General features: G+C 38.1%; 1 protein-coding gene across 1 annotated transcript in view; it reads left to right on the top strand.

Moving 5' to 3' along the window:
* Nucleotides 1-481: 481 nt before the first annotated feature.
* The window catches only part of LOC137060300 (eukaryotic translation initiation factor 5A-1), a 38,923-nt gene continuing 20,602 nt past the window's right edge, over nucleotides 482-18,802 (top strand). The window contains exons 1-2 of the mRNA XM_067432454.1: nucleotides 482-810; nucleotides 2,524-2,698. Of these exons, the coding sequence (XP_067288555.1) occupies nucleotides 2,531-2,698 (168 nt within the window). The 5' untranslated portion in view covers nucleotides 482-810; nucleotides 2,524-2,530. The remainder of the gene's footprint in view (nucleotides 811-2,523; nucleotides 2,699-18,802) is intronic.

Consider the following 18,802-nt stretch of genomic DNA (forward strand, 5'->3'; position numbering starts at 1 on the left):
GAAAAGTTACCTAGTGCTGCTTTAAACAATGACAAAGGTTTAGCTACAGAAAAAAAACCCAAAAAACAAACAAACAAACATAAAAGGTTTTTGTTTTGGTATAGCTATATCATGGTACTAAAATAGTGTTAGGCAAGGGGGCAAAGGGCTCCTGTGGTCCTGCATCAATTTCATAAAAAGGAATGGATGGATCATGATGATGTCTAGCTATATCTATTACCTCATTTGAGATTAAAGATGAAATAAATATGGCAATAATTAAGCCTAATTATATTATGTAGAACATGTCTCGAGTGGGTAGCGATATTTGAAAATTGCGATCATTCATACTTGGGCACCAACCACCAAAAATACCTAAATAAATAAATAAATAAATAAATAAATAAATAAATAAATAAATAAATATAGCAAACAAACCATGCAGACATGGCAACGCTCCCCACCCGCACCAGAATTTAAAGAGCGAGGTTGAATGCGCAGGCGCAGTAAACGGTTGAGGTTCATTTCTTGGTATATGAGGTTGACTTCGTACGGATCAGAGTGAGAGAGAGAGAGGGAGAGCGAGGGTGGGAGAGCGAGAGTTTAGGATCCACGCTTTGGGTCAGCCAACTAAACGTGTAGCTCAAACTGAGAGGGGGATACGAACCGCTTGTAATGACAGCAGCGTCAGGATAGCTGGATTGCTTGAGTAAACACAAGAGGCATCGCGCAGCTGATAGCAACAAAATCAGGCAGACATCCGAAAGAGAAGGCAAGAAAAGGGATATCCAGTTGGGTTGCCCTGAAAGCGTGGACAAGGCTGTAAACTAGGTAAGTAACTTAGATGCTTAACCAATTCAAACAACGGGCGTGATCGCGCATAGCAACAACCTCATCCCTCGAGATAACCATTCATCTGTTTCACGCTTTTGACAGTCACCTAAACAAAGCAAACAATAAGCGTAGGATACAGCATCTCTTGTAAATGGCCAAGTGTCTATAGGATATGTGCACTCGATCTTTTGCGCGTGTAATTTAGAATGACGGCAATATATTTTCCTTGGGCGTTGGGTGCAAAAACTAAATTGAATTTGACGAGGAAAAACTGCGTCAAAGTTTCCCCGCGACACAAAGACAAAGATGAAAATAAAACTTGATCATAACTCAAGACACGAGTCCACGGCGCCTCGGATTGTACATTTGCTCAGCCTTGCATCGTAGAAACCTCGTTTTAGCCGCACAGGGTTTCGTTATGCATAAAAGTGAGTCTGTGGCTCTGGTTCACGAGCTGTCATTTGCGGTTTAACGGTGACATACGTGCACCTGCTTGTCCGTGATTAGCGTGGCTGCTCGGCGGGCCTCTGGTTCTGATCAGTGCGCAGTGGCGGATCCAGCAGGCCTCAGATAGCAGCCAGCTCCCTGCGGCTGGAGGACATGCACGCGTGTCCTTATGAAATCCCAACTTTCATTGTTCAAACGCATAATACTCGTATTTCCTGTAAAATGTGTCACAATGCAAGTCTGCGATCGCGGCGAGTTGCTTGAATTACGTCCGCTATTTATGCAACTGACTAGACGTGCATCGATCATTCATCATGTTTGAAAGTGAAAATCGTATGCTTAGCATTTTATATGTGAAGTGAAATTGATTTATGTATCGATATGTGCATGCTCGTGGGATAGGGGCTGCGCGTGGCAGCATGACTTGACGTTTGGGCCATTCCCACGTGAATACTTGTAGACCATCATTGCCCAATACAGTGAAGTTACTCAAATGTGAAAATTGTCAGTGTTGTTGACAAGTGTTTTTTTTTTTTTTTTTAATTGGTAATTGCATATTTACAAAAGTTGGGCACGTTAGTCCAGTTAACAGGTGCATGTTTTTGTTGCCTTATATAGCTTGCTTCTGCAAATCCAGTGATCCACGAGGCTACATTCATTAATTTAAATGGCATTTTCTGAAAGATAATTAAAATGAAATGAAGATAATATGACATATATAGTTGCACTGCTTTTATTGTATACACCCCCCCCCCCCCATTTTTAAATACATGATTGTCATGGTTTCATCGTTTATTCTGTTTATAAATTAACTCTGGGCATGTCTGAACCAGTAGCCCATTCTTCAGATATTAGAAATGTTCATACTGTGGTTTGAAGGACAGATATCCTCATTCAAGTTGGCCATGATTATTTAAATTCTGTATGAATTTCTGTTTGCAATACATTTTACTTTCAGAGGATAAAAAAAAAAAGTGTATGTGTATATATATATATATATATATATATATATATATATATATATATATTAAACCCTCCCCTTAAAAGCTATTTGACGATTATGGCCCGAAGTGATGTCAGTGGAAAAATGGAAAGTTGTTTTAGGGGATTTGGCAAAACAAGAGTTTTTGGGAATTTTTGCCTAATTCAAGAATCGCAAGATAGGTCTCTGATTTTGTACCAACCATCTTTCATTAGCATCTTTCTCAGTTGACTTATGCTGACTAATATTAACCTGTGTAATTTTTGCTTATTAATCTTTAGAAAAGACATGGCGGATGCTGACCTGGACTTCACAACAGGCGATGCTGGTGCCTCTGCTACCTACCCCATGCAGTGCTCTGCCTTGCGTAAAAATGGTTTTGTAGTTTTAAAGGGTCGACCATGCAAGATTGTGGAGATGTCCACATCTAAGACTGGTAAACATGGACACGCCAAGGTGAGTAATGGTTAATTTACAAGCCTCTACATTGCAAGTAAAATACTCGCATATGCGAGTAAATGTTCACTCTGGGCGACTAAATAATATCCATCATTAGCCATTGGCTAATAAATATTTAGCATATATATTTTCACTCGCTGAACACTCGTGAGAGTTTCTCAGCTCATCTGACGACATACCGTAACCTATAGTGTGAAGGCGCACAACTCGCCGTCGCTTTGCTGAGCGTTTCGCATCGCGCACGCGAGAGAGAGAGTCTTCCATACCACACAGAATCGACGTGCTACATGTTAACAATGTTCTTTGTTGTATTTTCTGTCAAAACACCAGAGTTAATTTAGAATTATTCAGCTTTTACGAACAAGCAGAAGAAATGCCGTTTTTTCCAGTTGTGGGCGGAGCTAATGTGCCAGCAATCTCGGCAATCTTTTCGGCTGGCGCTCATCTTTTCCTGTCCCTGTTTTGATTTCATCAAATCAGTTTAAGCAAATGCTTTTAACCTGATTAATATTCATGAACCCAGCAGCTCATCAATCCAACTTTATATTTATATATATATATAATAAAAACATTTTTTTAAACAGAAACACTAACAATATCTTAAGCACCACCACCAGTCCAAAGTTCAGTTAAATGAAAAGTAAGTATTCATACGTGGTTACCAACAATTTTAGTTCTAATTACTAAAGTTCTATCATTTAAATAGTGCTTGGTTATCATAACATAATCTAATGCTTGATTGACTGATGTTAGGCTGTGCCATTTTACAAAGATAATAATAAATTTGGTGTTATATTAGTATAAAAGTATAATATAATAAAGTATATTAGACTGGCGACTCAACTAAAAATGTACTAGCCAATGGCAATTCTATTGCCAAAGTGTGCGTAGAGGGTTGAGTGACAAAGCATAAAAATGTTATCACAACTTATGCCCAATTCACACTGCATACTTTTAGGCCCGATTTTCAAGCGAGTGACGATCACGCAGTGTTAATTATCAAAGACGATCTGATAGAATCGCAGATGTGTCGCTGATGCCTGTGAGATATTTTGGCTTGCTAAATATCTGGACCTGCCTGCAATTAAAATTCCTGCTGTGTGAAATGTTTCTTACCGAAAATTACATCGTGATGATTAGGGCTGGGCAAAAATAAATAAATGTTTTGATTAATCTTTTTTTTTTTTTTATGTGGTTGATTTCAAAATCATTTCTCAAAGGCCACAAAATGTTTTTTTTTTTCCATATTTATTTCTGGTAAAATTTTATTAATTAAGAAATAAAGTACAGACATTTATACAGATTCTATTTAAAATAAATGCTGTTCTTTTGAATTTATTTTGAACTGTTTTCAACAATAATAATAATCAGAAACGTTTCTTGAACAGCAAATCAGCATATTACAATGATTACTGAAGGATCATGTGACATTGAAGGGTAATGATGCTGAAAATTCAGATTTGCATCACAAGAATAAATTACGTTTAAAAAAAAACTTATTTTAAAATGCAATAATAATTCACAATATTACTGTCTGTTTTGTATTTTAAATCAAATAAATGCAGCCTTGAGAGACAACGTACCAATCCCAAACTTTTGAATGGCAGTGTATTTACAATTATATGAACCATAAGCAAAGCACAAACATTTGCTTAAAGGGGTCATAAACTGAGAAATCTAATTTTCATTGAGCTTTTGACTAGGCATGTGACGGAATCAATATTTTATGTTGTCAGTAATTGCTGAAGCTTTTGTCACGGTATACAGTATTATAACGATTTTGAAAAAAGTTGCAAAAAACGTATTATCATACTATTACAGGTTTAATAACTTATGACAAAAATAACTGAACATTTGAATACAATAAAGCAATACACAACAATGTATAAGTTAACAAATGTTTCAAACAGATTAAATTGAAAAATAATTATAAAGAGCAATAGGTAGGCTATCACTTTACAATAAGCTCTCACTAGTAGTTAATGTTAGTTAATGCATTAAAGCAGCACTAGGTAACTTTTCAACCTTCATAATATATTTTTTAAGACTCTTGTGATGATAAATCGACTTACAATAGGTTGAATGACATGTCTGCCATAGCCTGATGGGGTCTGTATCGTTTTTAATCGTACTTTTAAACTTCGGGTTTCGGGTAGTAACCCGAGAAAAAAAAGGACTACAAAATTCGACTGCTTTACGGCATATACGTCACTTCCACCAACACCCACACTTCCTTAAATTCGGACGTGCGAGCCCAACTTTGTTTGTCGGATAATATAGTCATGTCTGAAGCAGCAGAGACAAATAAGAAAGAAAAGGTTTGGTTGGAGGAAATCAATAAGAGGAAACGAGAAAGTGATCGGATTAAAGGCAGGACGAGGATCAACATGTGACCAGCGTTTGCTCGTCGGCGTGAGCTGAAGGAGGCATGCCCGACCGATGCTGTCCTGCTTGTTATGGTGATTACCTACCACTCAAACATTGAACTGAAGTATCATATAAATTCTGTAAAACGGTAACCAATAGACTACTATAATGACGCTGGCTTGTAAACGTGAGCATCGTGATTATTTGGCGTTTGAAAAAAATAAAACCCATGAAATTATATTCATATGACATGCTGAAACATGCCACTGACTGTAACGTTACTTGGGATGAAGACATTTCACACGCGCCGCCAGAAGAACTCTGAACTCTTAGTGCTGCACCAACCCGCGGCGCCACTTTTATGAAGTTATTTGGCCCGCACCGCACCACTGTATATATTTTTACAACCCGCCCCGCACCCGCGACCATTAGATAGACATACGTTCAGGGCTATCAGGGTTGTCATGTCAACAAATGCACGCGCGATGGCATCACCTGTTGTAGGATGACAGATCTTACGACAGTAGTTGAGGACATTATTTTTTCCAAACTGTAGGTGGATCCCGAGAGCAAAAGTATATAAAAAAAGCTATATTTTTTATGAAGTTTATTCTTAGATAACGTCAGTTAAAAAAATACATCTGTTAATGTTAGCTCAGGTTCATTTAAATAACACAGTAGTACAACATTTGATTTAAATAATGTGTTATTAAATATTGAAATTTACATTTAACAAAGATTAATAAATGCTATTATTCATTGTCAGTTTACAGTTAAAGGCCGTTGTAGCTGGAAAAAAGGCAAATAGTCCAGTTGGGAAGAGTGTCGTGTGTATGAAGAGGCTCTGCTCATCGGCTCATCAGTTCTCAGTATTGAACGTGTCCGAAATAAATGGTTTTCGATTCTGTACTGCTGATCCGAGAACCGCTGCACGTTTAGTTACACGCATATGCTCAGTATTTGCAACGCCTCACGCTCTTTTAGAAAGAAGAGAGAATAAAAGGATACTGGCGCCAGATGGCGTAGCTGGAACGGCAGAGAAGGCGGAGACCGGGGTAATCCGTCGTCCTCAGCTGCAGGTTCCGCTGGTGCTTGTTCGATGGCGGTGCTTCTTCCGGAGGTCAGCGAAGGTGTCGCTGAAGGAGATAAAATCTGACACCTATGGCGAATTAGGGTCTTAAATAGCCTCCTGTATGCAAATATAAGCACCTTTTACGGCAGGCTTTCTGGAATGCCCCCCATTGGTTCGTTCCTCTCAGCCGCCTCACCATAGGTTCCTGCAGTTGCCGCGGCCCAGCCAATCAGAGCGCTCCTCGCGCTGGGCTATGGCCATACAGCGGCACTACGCTTTACATGGATACCTTTATTAATAAAGTTTTGCTTCATATTCTCGAGAAAAGGAGTTTTCCCCCATAAGTAATACGAGGAACCTCTCTCGAAAGGATGAGACTAGAGGACTAGAGTGATGATCCGATAAGGCTCACAAGTGAAGAAGAAATGGTTCGCGTTTGTGCCTTTCCGAATTGTGGCAATAGATGTGAAAATTTGCAGCAAACACTTTAACAAGGATGACTAACTTGCACAGACACAGCACAGCGGGCCAGTTGAAGAATATATATATATATATATATATATATATATATATATATATATATATATATATATATATATATATATATATATATATATATATATATATATATATATATATATATATAAAATTAGTGCTGGGGAAAATTTTATCGTGATTAATCTCATGTTTACATAATATATGTGTATGTACTGTGTATAATTATTATGTAAGCTATATATAAATATACGCACATGAATGTATATATTTAACTTTTTAAAAAAAAAATATTTTTATGAGAAATTATATATTTAGTTATAAAATAAATTATATATACACGCATGCAAACGTTTTTTGGCCAAATTACATTTCCTTAATAAACACCATCTTAAATGGTCACGGTTTCCATCACCACAGCTTCTCGAACCCACAAACACACAACACTAAATATGTTCATCCCAAGCTAAGACTGGATATGCTTTATTAGCTTACTGTCATATACACCGTTTTTCACAGAGTTGCCAAAGTTATTAAACAATATTTTGTGTAGGTTCCTTTGTGTGTTTTTATAATGACCACTAGGAGGTGTTCTAGGCTTATGTTTTCCTTCATTGGTTTGCCCTGAAGAGTTTAAATGAAAGTAAAACCGTAATGCACGTTCTTTGAATTTTACCAGGAAGACAGTTGTGTCATAATTAAACAAACATAGAAATTAAGAATTTCAAATTTATTCATTTTTGTTGGTACTTGGCCCGCTCAAACGGTGGATATAGAATAGCGCATCACAATTCACTCACGTGCTACACACACACACACACACACACACACACACACACGTTAGCAGGGCATAAGCAGCGTTTATTTTTTCTGGCGCCGATGTTAACAGATTAGAGCACACACAGAGGCGTAAAATAGAGACATATTTTAACTTTAAGGTTACTTTTATCATGTAAACTACCTATACAGCCTGTCATATGGATGTGTGAGGGGAACATGGTCATATATTTGCAGCATATATAATATATATATATATATATATATATATATATATATATATATATATATATATATATATATATATATATATATATATATATCAGGGTTCGTACGGGTGCTTGAAATCCTTGAAAGTGCTTGAATTTTGATGTTGTGTTTTCAAGGTTTGAAAAGTGCTTGAATTTTGGATAAGGTGCTTAAAAATGCTTGAAAATGTAACTATTTCTTTTACAACAAATACCTATCTGACTAAATAGTTCGTTTATTAAATGTAGAAATAAAATGTTGGAGAGCCTAAAATGAAACCTGCTGTGCTCGCGATCTGCCTGTCTATTTCCGTGTGACTCCGCCCCCATGTTGTCGTTTCATTGAACGTTGGCTGAAAGATGCTAAATACGAATTTTGGATCAAACTGGCACAAACCCCACGAAGAGCCTCCTGTAAAGTTTGCAAAAATACATGCAGCTTTTCACTATATGGGCGAGTCTGCTCTTTCGAGTCACATGAAAGGTAGGCTAAGTCATAGACTTTCAAGTAAGCTAACTAAAGTAGTTTAACGTTACTGTAGCCTACACATTAGCGCCTATTTGTTTAACTTGCGCTATTAACTGCTAGCTAGGAATTCGCATTAGTGACAGAGTATATGTATAATGTGATAATGTAAGATTAGCATGTCCGTTATGACATGTTCATTTGTGGAATAGGCAGTGAACGTAGCCACAAATTTAAACCTACAAACATTAGCTCAGTGCATAAAAATAGTGTCAGATGATCATACAAGTAACCATGGGCGTAGATTACGCGGGGGACGTGTCCCCTTCACTTTTAATAAAATGTATTTTCGTCCCCCGCACTTTTACTGGGTCTCACCGATGCTAGTCGACCCGCTCCGAGCGGGATCCGGACCGGCGTTACCTGCGCGGGGGCGGGCAAGTTAACAGGGACGCTAAAAACAGATTTCTTTAATCTGGGTTGATTGGGCGCTTCTTGAGGTCACGGGCAAGTGTATACATAGAAACCAATGTGAATACATCAAGATTTAAATTCAGAGACAAAAAATAATCTATGCATGACCTGCTGTCATTTTATTCGTATCTAAATATGAGGAGGCGCTCTCTCACGGAAAGTCCAAAAGCGGATTCGTAATATCCAGTCACGCTGGAGCTGCAGCTGAAGGAAAACAATCGTTATGATGATGAAACGTGACGACGACAATCAGACGATTGCGACAATATATATGCTTTATGTGTGTTTTTCAAGCCATCTCAATGTAGGCTATTGATTGACAATAAAGTATAGGCTATCATATGAATAATGCAGCTTTTAATGTTAAGTATCTTCTGCTCACCAAGGCTGCATTTATGTAATCAAAAATAGTTCAAACAGTATTATTTTGAAATATTATTACAAATTAAAACAGCTTTTTTCCTATGTGAATATATAGTAATTTATTCCTGTGATCAAAGCTGAATTTATCATTACTCCAGTCTTCAGTGTGACATGATCCTTCACTAATCATTCTCATATCAGGATTTAATAATCAAGAAACATTTATGATTATTATCTGTGTTGAAAACAGTTGTGCTGCTTAAAAATGTTGTGGAAACCATGATAGCCTACATGTTATTTTTCAGGTTTCTTTAATGAATAGAAAGTTCAAAGGATAGCATTTATTTGCATTCATTAAAAATTATCATCTTTTGTAATATTAAAAATATCACTTGTGATCAACTTAATGCATGTCTGATCAACAAAAGTATTAATTTCTCTCTTTTTTAATTTTACCACAAATGTTTAGATGGTTTCATCAAAAATTAAGCATCACCATGAGCAGCACAACTGATAATAATCATAAATGTGTGTTGATCATCAGACCCTCATCTGAGAGTGATTAGTGAAGGATCATGTGACACTGAAGACTGGAGTAATGATGATAAATTCAGCTTTGATCACAGGAATAAATCACACTTTACTATATATTCACACAGAGAACAGCTGGTTTACATTAGAATATATATATATATTTTTACATTAAATAAAATCTATGGAGTGTTAATGCACAAGTGTTTGTAGGCTAGTATATAAACCAATTATAAAATTGGCACAAAAAATAGGAGAATAATATTATAGATATTAATTAGTGGTTATTGTTCAGCAGTGTATTTGATATCTTGCCCAATTAAAAGCAAGAGATGCAATAAATTATATTGGTCCAAAAAAAAAAAAAAAATTCTGTCCCACTCACTTCTGAAAAGATGGCTTTGCCCCTGCAAGTAACTTAGTGCTGTCAAAAATATTGATGTATTTTTCGATCGGTCTGAATTTAGCACGGGATTAGATACATAATTCTACAAATTCCTGCAGATTTTGCGCTCATATCTGAAGTGGGCACATACCGTTATAAAGCCGACCTCTGACATACAAGTAAATAAAATAAAAAATAGCTCCTTTTCCCAGCTAATTAATGGTCAAATACACACAAAAAATGTTACACTGTTCATCTGGGTGTGTATTAACCTAAATACAGCCGTAAACGATTCAGAAGAATGAGTAACAGGAACAGTGTTTTGATTCCACACTCGCGTCAGGTCTTAAAGGGGCAGCAGTTATTCAAACTACAAAAAGACAAAAGATCACCTGCTGCTCTTTACTGATCATATAAAGTGATCTCTTCAGAAGAAATACTTGATTGCCTAGACTTTTAATAGACATACACACACAATTTTTTTTAAATTAAAAATAGAAAAGGTCAATGAGGTACATGTGATTGACTGTCTACCTCAAAGACGAATGTTTTCATTTTTAAAATGTTCAATAAATGAATTGAAAGTTAAGTGAACCCGTCGAGTGATTTTGTTTAGGGTAATTGTTTTTACAATTACCCCAAAGGCAGGTTAGATAGTAAGCAAAATCTACTTAGACAGTGATACATTTAAAAGAAATAAAACTTGTGATTTGGTTAAATATCTGATCCTGCTGCTTTACGAAACACGATTTTGGCTGTTTATAGCATTATTATCTTTTTAATGTGATGATAAAGTGTACTAAATAATAATTTTGACAATGTATTGGTATGTAATTTACAGTGGTGTTAGGTGCTGGAAAAATCATTAAAATTGACCTTGAAAGTGCTTGAAAAGTGCTTGAATTTGACCTTTGAAAAGGTGTACGAACCCTGATATATATATATATATATATATATATATATATATATTATATTTATATATGTATGTATGTATGTATGTATATATATATGTGTGTGTATATATATATATATGTGTGTGTATATATATATATATATATATATATATATATATATATATGTGTGTGTGTGTATATATATATATATATATATATATATGTGTGTGTGTATATATATATATATATATATATATATATATATATATATATATATATAATATATGTATTAGGGATGCACCGAATGTTCGGCAACCGAAATTATTCGGCCGAAAATAGCCAAAAAAAAGCACTTTCGGCATTCGGCCAAATAAGTAAAAAGGCCGAATAATTTTTGCCGAACAATGACGTTTTTAATGACGCGATCAAATAGTAACCCACGTAGAGTGAGAGGCGCGCGCTTTATGCAGCAAACATGTCAGCAGTGTGGAAGCACTCTTTAGTGCTGCATCTCATGTCATCGATGAGAAGAGGAACCGACTTTCATGTGAGAAAGCAGAGAAGCTACTTTTCATAAAGAAGAACTGGCCACTTTCCCTGAAGAAGTAGGCTAAGTAGGCTTATGTCTAGGACAGTTATTTATTTGTTGTGGGTTCATCCACATTTTTTGCACTATTCAATGCACAATTGTTGTTGTAGACATACAGAGTTACATTCTTTCAGCAGTCAGTTATAGGCCTAACATAGGCTATTCAAGAAGGGGGGGCTTCAAAGATGGCCAAATAAAAATATATTTTTTATTTTACTAATTATTTATTTTAAGTTATGGTGTGCTTAGTTTGTATAATATCTGCTGGAATGTTAAAAAAACGTTCAGTGTTAAATAAATATTTTAAAATTGTATTTTAGTTATTTGATTTATTTCTCTGAAAAGCAACACAAAATAGTAAAAAGCAAATTTTTACTATTTAATTAATAATTAATTATTGTAATGGTAAAAAAAATGCCAAATAAATGGAAAAAATACGAAACACCGCGTTCGGTATTCGGCCTTTGGCCAAGCATTTCATTATTTTTAGGTTTCGGCTTCGGCCAAGAATTTCATTTCGGTGCATCCCTTATATTTATATATATATGTATGTATGTATGTATGTATGTATGTATGTATGTATGTATGTGTGTATATATATATATATATATATATATATATATATATATATATATATATATATATATATATATATATAGTATGTATATGTTCCTGCTCTCCATATGCACAGCTTCTGCGTGTGCGGTGTGTAACTGATCAGCAAAACCTTTCTGCGGTCAAATCAGCAGGATCAACTTCTGCGATCACATTTTCCCTTCAGATAACAAGTCAACAACGTGTCAACAGCGATCACATTTTTCCTCCAGATAACAAGTCAACAACGTGTCAACAAGAGTGTCAACGCACATCAAAAAAAGGAATTCTTTCACAATTTAAGATAGCACGTCGGGCAAAGCGGTGATACATTTTGGTAGCCTGTCTGGAAAACACATTAGCCCCGGAACGTCAGGCAGGCGATTTTGCAAGCCCTGCACTATCCACTGACACATGACACAAGTTAAGTGGCACATGCCACTAGGGCTGGGCGATCAGTGTTGGGCAGTAGCGTCGCTACAAGTAGTGACGCTACTAGCTTAACTACATTTTTCAGTAGCGTGGTGGTAGCGTCGCTGTTTTCTCAATGAAATAGCTTTTCAGTAGTGAAGCTCTTCTGTTGACCAAGTAGTGCGGTAGCGTCCACACAAGCTAACGTTACATTTTCCCAAGCATTTCTGAGGATCAAGCTCAAATTGGAAACACAACTGATAAGAACACGGATATACTTCACTTTCTACATTCCTTTCTGCCTCGCGCAGACGCGCACAGATGCGCGAGAGCCTTTCAAAGGTACGCACAGATGCGCGCGCGAGCCTTTCAAAGTACTCCTTTGGCAGTGAGTGCGTAAAGACGGGATAAGCGTGTGCACATTCGCACTATCTAGTTGACGGTTTTTTTTCTCCTAGCGCTCAATTCGCTGTTGCACGCGCATTGTCCGCACGGTGACAAAAGAGAAACGGCAAAGTTTTAAAATCTATTGTGTCTCTTGAATAAACACCTCTTGTTAAAAGTATCGGGGTCCAGCCTGGCCACCTCTTGATATGAATGAATGAATGAATGAATGAATGAATGAATGAATGAATGAATGAATGAATGAATGAATGATTGAAACTTGTTTCATGTGTGTGGGAGACACACACACAGGCTGTTTTTTTTTTTTTTTTGCGCCATGTTGGTACTGTTTGGAGCAGGGCTTAATTATTTTGCAACTGTACTTTCTGGACTGGACTTTTTTGTAGATGAACACACACACACACACACACACACACACACACACACACACACACACACTCACACACACACACTCTCAACACCAGGGGCCTATTGCACAATACTAGGATAAGGGATGAAGCTGGGATATTTTGGTGATCCTGGCTCAATTGATCCACTAATATGCAGTTATCTTTCATTATCGTTCTTGGTATGAGTTTGCCTTCAGGGTATGTTTACATGACAGCTATGTACTAAATTTTGCATAAACATGACAAGATATCCCGGCTTAATCCCTTATTCTAGTTTTGTGCAATAGGCCCCTAGTTTTGTTATTATTTTGGATCACATGTTTTTGTTGCCGAATTGATTTCGGACAGTTTTTGTATAACTAAAAAAAAAATGTCTATATGCTTGACTTTTATTGATCACTGAAATAGCATTGATTGCAATGAAGTGGGTTCAATATAAAATTAAATAAATAAAAAGTAGCTTAGATGTAGTAAACTACTTTTGTCAAGTTGCTGTAGCTTAGCTTGCTACATTTCCCAGGGGGTTAGCTTCAGTGTAGTGAAGCTTAATTTAAAGTAGAGTAACTGGTAGCTTAGCTCACTACATTTTCCAAGTAGCTTGCCCAACACTGTGGGCGATATGGCGAAATATATCGTTTGGACGATAGAAAATGTCTATCGTTTTATATAAGGTTCTATCGCTTACGGCACGATAAGGCGTTTACGGCTGAATTTTATGTCAAGATGCACCTCACGCCACGGCGTGCCCATGCACGCTGCAATACATAAACAAACATGGAGGAAGACGGTAGTAGACGCGGTTCAGACCAGGGTAATTCTCAGAGTAATAATGCCAGAGTGGTGGCATAAGCGCTCAAAACAAACTTCAGACACAGACGCTGCAACGGGCTTTTACGTGTGGCACACCAGCCATATATTGAAATATTTTAATGGCAGGTGTAGGGATGGCGAAAACTAAACATTTTCTTGACCGACCACCGAGCCTCATTATTAGCCGGTTGAAACCGGTTAACCGATTAGTTTAAAATATGCTGCGCTATTTGAAATAACAGCCGTGTGCCGCGCTCCTTCTCTCTCTCTCTCTCTCTCTCTCTCTCTCTCTCTCTCTCTCTCTCTCTCTCTCTCTCTCTCTCTCTCTCTCTCTCTCTCTCACACTCACACTCACACACACACGCTGCCGCCTCCCTTCCACTCACGTCACTTTTTTTAAATCCCCCACAGCGCGAAACATGACTCCCGCAAACGCGCCGCCGAGGAGCTTGTTTGTAATCTGAGGACAAATGGCTCCTTAGTTTCGAAATGGTTTGGGCATGGAAAATAAAGGCATTTGTCTAGCATTAGAAGCTCATTTGTAACATTGCCGCGGCTCATTTAAGAAAATGACAGCTCCGAAGAGACGCCGCTTTAGTTCGAGGTATCGACGATCAACACCTTATGTGTTACCACTGAAATGTAGATGAAATATATTTCCAAATGTAAGCCCATCTTAAGCGAAATGCACGCTTCTTACTGTTGTCTGCTCTGGCTCTAACCTCGAGTGTTAGCCGGTTTACTTTTTGCAAACCCAAACGCTGTGACCTCGCGCCAAATGTTTTTATTGGTTTATTAAATACAAACAGGCGAGTTATGAAAAATTGAGTGCGAGGGATATGTTCACTTCACACAAAAAGATTTTGGAATGAGATGGCTAACTGTAGTAGCGTTTAGTCCACTGTATAATAGCCTAATTTAGAGATCACTCTTTTTTTTTTTCAACCGACAACTTTGATCGGTTAGCGTTGATACGGTCAACCATCGGTCAAACGGTCATCGGTTAACATCCCTAGGCAGGTGTTAACTTTACCAACAGTCTTGCTTGAAAAAAGGTTCTAAGTAAAATAAAAATGTAGTCCATACTACCTTTATTTGTTTTGTATATCATTTCAAACTGCATTTCCACATTGCAATTTTATATAGACTATTCATAAACTGAATTAACAGAAAAATTGCTATATCGTTATGCATATCGTTATCGGGATATCAAATTAGCTATATCGGGATATGAATTTTTGGCCATATCGCCCAGCCCTACATGCCACTATCCACTGACACAGGTTTAAGTGACACATGCCACTATCCACTGACACAAGTTTAAGTGACACATGCCACTATCCACTGACACAAGTTTAAGTGACACAAGCCACTATCCACTGACACAAGTTTAAGTGACACATGCCACTATCCACTGAAACAAGTTTAGGTGACACATGCCACTATCCACTGACACAAGTTTAAGTGACACAAGCCACTATCCACTGACACAAGTTTAAGTGACACATGCCACTATCCACTGACACATGGCAAGTTTTAGTGACACATGCCACTATCCACTGACACACGTTTAAGTGACACATGCCACTATCCACTGACACACGTTTAAGTGACACATGCCACTATCCACTGACACATGTTTAAGTGACACATGCCACTATCCATTGACACATGTTTAAGTGACACATGTCACTATCCACTGACACAAGTTTGAGTGACACATGCCACTATCCACTGACAAGTTTTAGTGACACATGGCACTATCCACTTACACAAGTTTAAGTGACACATGCCACTATCCACTGACACAAGTTTTAGTGACACATGCCACTATCCACTGACACAAGTTTAAGTGACACATGCCACTATCCACTGACACAAGTTTAAGTGACACATGCCACTATCCACTGACACAAGTTTAAGTGAAACATGCCACTATCCACTGACACATGTTTAAGTGACACATGCCACTATCCACTGACACATGGCAAGTTTTAGTGGCACATGCCACTATCCACTGACACAAGTTTAAGTGACACATGCCACTATCCACTGACACAAGTTTAAGTGACACATGCCACTATCCACTGACACATGACAAGTTTAAGTGACACATGCCACTATCCACTGACAAAAGTTTTAGTGACACATGCCACTATCCACTGACACATGACAAGTTTAAGTGACACATGCCACTATCCACTGACAAAAGTTTTAGTGACACATGCCACTATCCACTGACACATGACAAGTTTTAGTTACACATGCCACTATCCACTGACACATGACAAGTTTTAGTGACACATGCCACTATCCACTAACACATGACAAGTTTAAGTGACACATGCCACTGTCCACTGACACATGACAAGTTTTAGTGTCACATGCCACTATCCACTGACACAAGTTTAAGTGACACATGCCACTATCCACTGACACAAGTTTAAGTGACACATGCCACTATCCACTGACACAAGTTTAAGTGACACATGCCACTATCCACTGACACAAGTTTAAGTGACACATGCCACTATCCACTGACACATGTTTAAGTGACACATGCCACTATCCACTGACACATGGCAAGTTTTAGTGACACATGCCACTATCCACTGACACAAGTTTAAGTGACACATGCCACTATCCACTGACACATGGCAAGTTTTAGTGACACATGTCACTATCCACTGACACAAGTTTAAATGTCACATGCCACTATCCACTGACACAAGTTTGAGTGACACATGCCACTATCCACTGACAAGTTTTAGTGACACATGCCACTATCCACTTACACAAGTTTAAGTGACACGTGCCACTATCCACTGACACAAGTTTTAGTGACACATGCCACTATCCACTGACACAAGTTTAAGTGACACATGCCACTATCCACTGACACATGTTTAAGTGACACATGCCACTATCCACTGACACATGTTTAAGTGACACATGCCACTATCCACTGACACATGGCAAGTTTTAGTGACACATGCCACTATCCACTGACACAAGTTTAAGTGACACATGCCACTATCCACTGACACATGTTTAAGTGACACATGCCACTATCCACTGACACATGGCAAGTTTTAGTGACACATGCCACTATCCACTGACACTAGTTTGTGACACATGTCACTATCCACTGACACAAGTTTTAGTGACACATGCCACTATCCACTGACACAAGTTTTAGTGACACATGCCACTATCCACTGACACAAGTTTGAGTGACACATGCCACTATCCACTGACAAGTTTTAGTGACACATGCCACTATCCACTTACACAAGTTTAAGTGACACATGCCACTATCCACTGACACAAGTTTTAGTGACACATGCCACTATCCACTGACACAAGTTTTAGTGACACATGCCACTATCCACTGACACAAGTTTAAGTGACACATGCCACTATCCACTGACACAAGTTTAAGTGACACATGCCACTATCCACTGACACAAGTTTAAGTGACACATGCCACTATCCACTGACACACGTTTAAGTGACACATGCCACTATCCACTGACACACGTTTAAGTGACACATGCCACTATCCACTGACACACGTTTAAGTGACACATGCCACTATCCATTGACACATGTTTAAGTGACACATGTCACTATCCACTGACACAAGTTTTAGTGACACATGTCACTATCCACTGACACAAGTTTAAGTGTCACATGCCACTATCCACTGACACAAGTTTAAGTGACACATGCCACTATCCACTGACAAAAGTTTTCGTGACACATGCCACTATCCACTGACACATGACAAGTTTTAGTGACACATGCCACTATCCACTGACACATGACAAGTTTTAGTGACACATGCCACTATCCACTGACAAAAGTTTTAGTGACACATGCCACTATCCACTAACACATGACAAGTTTAAGTGACACATGCCACTATCCACTGACACAAGTTTAAGTGACACATGCCACTATCCACTGACACAAGTTTTAGTGACACATGCCACTATCCACTGACACAAGTTTAAGTGACACGTGCCACTATCCACTGACACAAGTTTAAGTGACACATGCCACTATCCACTGACACATGACAAGTTTAAGTGACACATGCCACTATCCACTGACACAAGTTTAAGTGACACATGCCACTATCCACTGACACAAGTTTAAGTGACACATGCCACTATCCACTGACACATGACAAGTTTAAGTGACACATGCCACTATCCACTGACACATGACAAGTTTTAGTGACACATGCCACTATCCACTAACACATGACAAGTTTAAGTGACACATGCCACTATCCACTGACACATGGCAAGTTTTAGTGACACATGCCACTATCCACTGACACAAGTTTAAGTGACACATGCCACTATCCACTGACACAAGTTTAAGTGACACATGCCACTATCCACTGACACAAGTTTAAGTGACACATGCCACTATCCACTGACACATGTTTAAGTGACACATGCCACTATCCACTGACACATGGCAAGTTTTAGTGGCACATGCCACTATCCACTGACACAAGTTTAAGTGACACATGCCACTATCCACTGACACATGTTTAAGTGACACATGCCACTATCCACTGACACACGTTTAAGTGACACATGCCACTATCCACTGACACACGTTTAAGTGACACATGCCACTATCCACTGACACACGTTTAAGTGACACATGCCACTATCCACTGACACATGTTTAAGTGACACATGCCACTATCCATTGACACATGTTTTAGTGACACATGTCACTATCCACTGACACAAGTTTTAGTGACACATGTCACTATCCACTGACACAAGTTTAAGTGTCACATGCCACTA

Source organism: Pseudorasbora parva, chromosome 1 (assembly GCF_024679245.1).
Source record: "Pseudorasbora parva isolate DD20220531a chromosome 1, ASM2467924v1, whole genome shotgun sequence".
NCBI lineage: Eukaryota > Metazoa > Chordata > Actinopteri > Cypriniformes > Gobionidae > Pseudorasbora > Pseudorasbora parva.